The sequence below is a fragment of the Papaver somniferum genome, chromosome 11 (assembly GCF_003573695.1).
Source record: "Papaver somniferum cultivar HN1 chromosome 11, ASM357369v1, whole genome shotgun sequence".
NCBI lineage: Eukaryota > Viridiplantae > Streptophyta > Magnoliopsida > Ranunculales > Papaveraceae > Papaver > Papaver somniferum.
The window spans coordinates 128289837-128297202 of record NC_039368.1 but is presented as its reverse complement, the minus strand read 5'-3'; the positions used below and the strand labels follow the sequence as shown (position 1 = coordinate 128297202).

The 7366-nt window shown below is 34.4% G+C and overlaps 2 protein-coding genes across 2 annotated transcripts; both read right to left on the bottom strand.

The window, feature by feature from the left end:
- Window positions 1–351: 351 nt before the first annotated feature.
- Window positions 352–888, bottom strand: LOC113325114. Its single transcript, XM_026573340.1, has one exon. It carries the CDS (start codon window positions 886–888, stop codon window positions 352–354), a length of 537 nt encoding a protein of 178 aa, XP_026429125.1.
- Window positions 889–4546: 3658 nt separating this feature from the next.
- Window positions 4547–6155, bottom strand: LOC113322439 ((RS)-norcoclaurine 6-O-methyltransferase-like). The gene is made up of 2 exons (XM_026570517.1): window positions 5310–6155; window positions 4547–5194 (listed from the first exon to the last, which is right to left on the bottom strand). Exons 1-2 carry the CDS (start codon window positions 6084–6086, stop codon window positions 4895–4897), a joined length of 1077 nt encoding a protein of 358 aa, XP_026426302.1. The 5' UTR covers window positions 6087–6155; the 3' UTR covers window positions 4547–4894.
- Window positions 6156–7366: the final 1211 nt, after the last annotated feature.

The window sequence follows — 7366 nt, the reverse complement described above, 5'->3', positions numbered from 1 at the left end:
AACTTTGTGTTTAAATCCCCTTCAAGAAGCCAACTGACTCTTGACTTCTATTTTTCCAAAATATTTACTCCATTCTGAGAAAATTCAAATACACACATAAACAATTAGTCATTTTAGCTTTATTAACATCAGAGGGCCATTTATCAAACTCATATTGGCCCCTATTAAGATCCTGCAATGCATTCTCTATGTTTCTAGAAAAATTACCAAAAACTTCTTTGTTCATTTTTTAGAATCATTATAGAGTTCATCTACACAGGTAAAGTAGTTTTGATGTTTTCTATTAGTCAGACTAGGTTGCCAAACTTTTTTGACCACATTCATAAACCTCTCATCCTCAGTCCACATAGACTATAGTCTATATGGCCTATGTCTAAATTCCTTTTTAGGCTCAAGATCAACTAAAATAACCCTATGATCAGAATTAAAATAAGGAAGATGCGATACCTGGGCATTAGCAAACCTGTTGCACCACATAACATTAGCCATAACCCTACTCAGTCTTTCTTTTATATTAGCCAGGCTTACACGCTTATTTTTCCAGGTCCACTTTGGTCCATGAGCACCCAGGTCAATAAGTCCATTTTTATTCATCACATTTTTGAGTTCCTCAAGCTGATTTGCAGTGGGCTTTCTCCCTCCAACCTTTTCTTTCCCACTACCGATAGTATTCAGATCACCCATTACCATCCGTTCAGTATCTTGAATTCCACCAACACCATTCACTTCATCCCACAGTCTTTTCCTACACACTTTATTAGTGCTTGCATAAATTGTTGACATAATCCATGGCCTGTGAAATTTCGCAGTAACCACTGCGTGAATTGGCCACCTGGATTGAGAAGTTGTCTGAATATTCACTTCTTCCTCATTCCACAACATCACCATTCCTCTTGAATAACCATCAGGATCAACTATTGTATCCCAGCCTCGTCACAAGATCTTAAGCATGTTCCGAGATAGTCCAAGTTTCCAACAGAGCCACAATTTGTGGCTTGTGTTTCTTGATAATCTGTTTCATAACCCTATTAAAAGAGGGTCTATCCATCCCCTTGCAATTCCACATAATCATCTTCATACTAAAATCATCTAACGAAGAACCATCACACGAACCGCTACTAGATTTAATGACATACTTCATCACATCCTCCTGTATCCTCTCCTGATTCATTCTTATTATCGGGCTGAATCCTCTTGGGATTCAAACTTTTGTAAATATCCCTGGTTACCCTTTGGGGAGTCTTTTTCGTTAAAAAGAGCCTAAAAAAGATAACCCCGTAAAACAAATCCCAAAAAGTCAATCCAAAAACAGGAAACCCTTAAAAGTTCAAATCAATTTGTCATTCTCGCATCTTGAACACCTAAGAAACTGCAACTGGAAGCAATAAGCATGCACTCAGTTCTAGCGAGTAGCAGAAACCAAGGAATTTCATTAAGGAATTTAAGAGTTAAAATAAAAATAACCAAAAAAAATTAACCCATTATTAGGAATATGCTTCTCTTAAACGTAGCCCATGCTTTTATTAGCCATAACCTATTTTATATAAGTACTTTATTTAACCAACAGACTTTTAAAACCATTACACATAGCCCATAAAATTATACATAACCCATGATAAGATGATCATTAATCCCTAAATCAACAAAAAAAAAGTTATCAATTATTTTTTATAATTAAGTTTGACATGATTAATATTTTTGAAGAATAATCAGTACTGTCAATCAATTCTAGTGCCATCATGATTGGGAATAAAATCATCAAAGAAATTTATTTTTATAGATTGTGTTCATAGAGTTTTGGGAAAAGGGTCCTAGGAAAAGAATCAAACCTTAAGCTAATTCCATTTGGATTGATGTTGTTGTGGAAATTTTTGAATGGAATAATTAAAATATAATTCCCACTAATTTTAATATTATCATGGTTAAGAAAAAAAATCATTTTAGAAATAATTAAGATATTTTTATTTTTGGAGAAAAGTAATAACTAGAGTTTATAATTGTGTGAGAATTATAAAAGAACAATTATGACTAATTGAAAATAAGATGAAGTATGAATAAAAGTAAGGGTTTATTTTGATTTTGAGTAAGAGAAGATTTTAAATTTTATTTTTAGTGAAAATTAAGACGTGGTTGGATTTTCATTTGAGCATAAACTTTTTGGGTTATGGTTAATAAATGTGTGTGCTATATTTAAGAGAAGCCATTAGGAATTTCATCAAACATTCGTGTTCAACTAAACGAATCTGCATGTTTACCTCCCATCCTGATGAATTGAACATTAAATGGACGAAAGGTTGAGAGCAAGACAAAGACAAAACGCAAAGAGAAGTTAAAAGAAGATTGTATCACATTTCAAATTTTTGATTCACCAAAAATACCATATGTTAATGCTCCTCACGGTCCTTATAGTGTTTGAATCGTTGCTTTGGATTCAATGTGTTCTTAGTTCTTACATTAGTGTAATTTTGATCAACAGTTTCTTAATAACATTCTCTCTTGGCCAAATGTTGCAATAGGTGGACAGGCCTATCAAATGGATTCTTTGAGAACCATAATATTGGGCATACCAAAATCTTCCAAGGCATACCCAAATTTTTTTTAATGGCAAATCTGCCCTTTACGTATTAGTGTTAATAATTTTGATTAGTGATTAAATATTTTGTTTAGTGATTAAATAATTTTCAGAATTATAAGAGTTGTTTAGATGAAAAATTTGAGGAAAAAAATCAAAATTTTGGTTTGGTTAAGAAGGAGAGAAAGAGAAAGTGAGAAAATTCTAATTCTTGATTCAATGGAGGATGAGGAGGGTCATATATCATCTAAAAAACCTAGGAAAATGCACATCAACTACACCAATGATTCCCAAACCATTGGAGGATGAAAAGGTTCGACTTACATTTATGAGCCGAACCGATCCATTTATGAACAGTTCGGCTAACTGAAACTGTTTAGGTATGCGCCGAACATTTGCTAGACACTAGTTCGGCTTGTATAAAATTTTCCTAGAAAGCCGAACCTATTCCTGAGAGTTATGGAATAAAAAATGTTAATGGTTCGGCTTATATAATGAAAAATCGTATTAGCCGAACTGTTCATATACACTTTCAGGCTGAAAATTTGAAGAACCGTTCGGCTTAAAAAACAACAACATTATGCGCCGAACTTAGGTTCGGCTCACAACGCAACTAAATTATGCGCCGAACCTAGGTTCGGCTCACAACTCACCTAAATAATGCGCCGAACCTTGATCTGAAACCTGGATATTGACAACTAATGAACAGTTCGGCAAGCTGAAAGTGTTATTTTTATGAGCCGAACCAACTAGTTCGGCTTGTTTAAAAATATCATAATGAGCCGAACCTAGTCCTGTGTGATCTGGAAGAAAAATTATGTGAGGTTCGGCTCATAGATGTAAGCTGAACTGTTCATCAATGGGTTGGTTCGGCTCATAGATGTAAGCCGAACCTATTCCTGAGAGTTCAGGAATAAAAAATGTTAATGGTTCAGCTTATATAATGAAAATCGTAGATTTTAACCCATTAAAATCAAGTAGATTTTATCTTCATCTTCAAGAGAATGAAAATACGAAGATAACGCAAAAAGAATGAGGTCATTCCGACATTGGACGAAGAAGTTATGATCAAAACAAGATCGAAAGAATTCAGTCTACAGCGGGAAGTTCGGCTGATAACTCATCAACACGAGTCAGCCGAACCTAAAGCCTATAAATCAATATTTTCGAAGTGTTTAAGGGTGTATAGGTCATTGCATACCCATTAGACACTCCTTATCAATACACCCTGGTTAGGAAAATGACTTTGTATGCCTATAAAGTTTTTGGTATGCCTATAAAGTTTTTGGTATGCCCAATATTTTCTTTGATGCTACATCACACCTTTTATTTGAAAAAAACAACAACATAGTAATTGATCGAAGAACGCCACATCAGCCTCAACTTCAGATGTATGCTCGTGTCCCGTGTCCATACGCATGGGCACAAATACTAACACTGACACTCTTTGGACACAACTTGAATACTGAGAAATTATTTTATTCACATAAAACTCTTCTATATGTGCGTAAACAGAAGGTTTAAGGTCGAGAAACCCAATGTAGCTGTCGCATGTGTGGTTCTAATTAAAGCTCAAGTTAGTTCGTCATTAGTATTCCTATTGAAGTAAGACCTTAGTACTGGCAACTTTCTGTGAGCATTATAATAAAAACTCCTAGAGTATTGTCTTTGTTCACGGGAGTACTAACTTATGAATGGACAATTAAAGCTACAATTGTGTCATCACGAGAGTACTGAGAGTACTAACTTAGTAATATTTTTATGCATACTGCCGTGTTTCCGTATCATGAATTTTTAGAATTGCTATACTGGATACGCGGAAACGTTTCCGTGTCGGACACCGTGGCGGTTTCCATGTAACGCAGGCTCCTTTATATAAAGATTTTTTTTTTTAAATCAACCAATGACTTTATCATTATTATATTAGAATGCCATCCGCATATATATAATATATTTTTGGGCTTGAAAAAAATCTCCAAGGGAAAAAATATTAACGGCTATAAAAAGCGGGGAAAAAACTTACAAGAATCACAGCTAATTGATAGGAGGCATATCATGATTAAAAACAACAACTGCGACAAAGCGAATAGACAGTCGCAGTAACAGACGTTATATATACGAAACAGTTATTGACACACTTGGCTGGAAGAGACAGGCACACGTACGTGATGAATATCTCACGCATGTCCATTTACCTACGATAAAAAGCTTGTAACCATGTAATACAGTGGAATTCCTGCTGATATCTAGTCCAAAAGTCAATTGAACTAGGTCTGAGCAAAGTGGTGGAGGCTAGTGGAAGAGTTTTTAGCTTAAATCGTTTTATGGATATGCAACAATAACTGATTGAATGGCAAAAATAGAAATGAATTCAATCTTACTGAAACCAGCCTCTTCCACTAAAATTCTCCATTCATCTTTCGTCCTTTCTCTTCCTCCTGAACATACCATCATATCTAAATCAAGACTTAATCTTGCTTGTGTCAAAGCATCATTGTCTTGGTCGTCTTCTTCCAAAACCATTTCTATTATGATAACTTTCCCATGCTCAGCTGAAATTGTCTCCTTGCACTTCTTTAGTAGCTTTATGCATCCGACATCATCCCAGTTATGGAGAATGAACTATTAATTAAAACACACACGGAGAGGAAAAAAAATAACCATCAACAAAACCACCCATCAAAGTACTTATCCAATGTAAAGTTATTGATGGAGTGTGCACAAAATTTGTACGTACCTTCAACAAAAGAGCATCAGCAGGAGGGATGAATTCAAACATATCACCACCAACCAATTCCACACCTTCAATCTCCGGTGCGTTAGCAACAACATGAGGCAAATCAAAAACCATACATTTTATGTCAGGAAAAGCCTTAACAACATAACTCATAGCAGCACCTGTACCACCACCGATGTCAACCATCTTCTTAACAATACCTTTATTCAAGATACCACGGCAACCTTGCAAAAATGCAGGCATTACTAATTTAGTATCACAAGCCATGGAGTTATTGATTAGCTCATTAACTTCAGGGATATCTGCAGCAAACTCCCACATGGTTTTCCCGTGCATCTTTACAAAAGGAACCGGCGCATCAACGGGGGATAAACAATAATCAGTTAACTCATGCCACCCGTTAATTGCGAGTGGATCGTCGATACCAAGAACCCAATCCTTCAAACTTCTTTCTTGATTACTAAGTAGTAACTTAGATGTATCTGTTAATGAAAATGTATCATCACTTCCTTGAATTGAATTGATTACGATGAGATTCATATGAGATAAGTATCTTAATAGTCTACATAAGTTTTCGGTTTTGAGAGGAGATAAAGATGGTGATGCTGATGATAGGGAGGATAGGGTCATGGGTTTGGATGAATTATGAATTGTATCGAAAAGACCTAAAACAATCGTACATTTAAGTACGGATGAATTCACACTACCGCAGATCATGTTCCAAACATGACCTTGGTATTTTATTTCTTGTTCTTCATCTTCTAATTTGATATCCATGATCTTCTCTCGAAATCTAAGTCTGTAGCCTGTGTTTGTGTATTTTGAGTGTGTTGGGAATTTTAGGAATAATATTTACACTTAGATATAGGAAGTAGATGGTTACTCGTGATGCACGTGGGATGGAGTTGGTTAATCGATTTATAACCCAAAACAATAATAGAAGATAGAACTAGACCTTCCTAGTTGGGTTCTAGGCACTTTATTTGGGGCAGCCACTATAAGACAGAAATGAACACTTAAAAATAAAATGGAAAATCCCTTATCTAACTATTTTATATAATAACTAGTTTATTTTTAATTAATTAGTGTCAATCGGGTGATTAATTGATGTTTAATTAAATTAAACTAAACTTAAAATCATCATCCAAATATGAAAGAAAAATGAAAAAAATTACGCTAGAATCGGTGGATGCTCATGCTCTCATAAACATATTCTAAGAATCTTTTTTTTTAATGCAAAAATAAATCAAAGACTCGTACCATCCTAGTTCATGATATTCTGAATATGTACGGTTTATAAGACTTAGAACATAGACCAATTGTAAAATTCAAGAGTTTTTTTGTGATTTTTTTGTTATGGAATTGGTTTATGTTAATGCCCACATAATCCGATTGTAATTCTGGGCATTCCTTCGACTTTTTTTTTCTCATAACTTCTTCGTCCGATGTCGGAATGACCTCATTCTTTTTGCGTTCAGTTCGTATTTTCATACTCTATAATATAAAGATAAAAATTTCAGTTTTTGTGCAAAAATACGAACATGGTTAATGAATCGGTTGATGTAGACATTATTCTGGTTGATGTTCATAAAACACGAAGAATATCAACTCAGAATCGTTTATGTAGGTGTAAAACAAATACTGATTTTAGGAACATCAACGCCAATCGGTTTATGTTACATGTCTACATCAACCGATTCTAGTAGAGTTTAAGAAATTTTTGATGAGAAATTTCAGAGATTCATAATTAAATCATTGATGAATCCCTCTTAAAAGGTTTGTCTTGAAAGGATTTAACTCAATCACTCGAATTGTTTGTCGTCGAGAAATATTGTTTGAAAGCCTAAAAAATTGGAGAATTGAATTGTTTTGTGATTATGTTTTAGTTTTTGATTATCATGAAAATTGAAAAAAAATTTGGTGTTGATGAAAGATTGTTAGTAGAAATGATATAGGTTTTGATGAATGATAAGGCTTGGGACTGAATTTGATAGTGAGGGTAACTTAGTGCTTTTACCTAGTTTAGACACCCTTTATCCCTTTAGTCTAGGAGGGTC

Coding starts and splice junctions, on each gene's coding strand:
- LOC113325114 (XM_026573340.1), bottom strand. CDS start 888: ATGGTGATGTTGTGGAATGAGGAAGAAGTGAATATTCAGACAACTTCT.
- LOC113322439 (XM_026570517.1), bottom strand. CDS start 6,086: ATGGATATCAAATTAGAAGATGAAGAACAAGAAATAAAATACCAAGGT. Junction 5,195..5,309: donor CTGATGCTCTTTTGTTGAAG/GTACGTACAAAT, acceptor TTTAATTAATAG/TTCATTCTCCATAACTGGGA.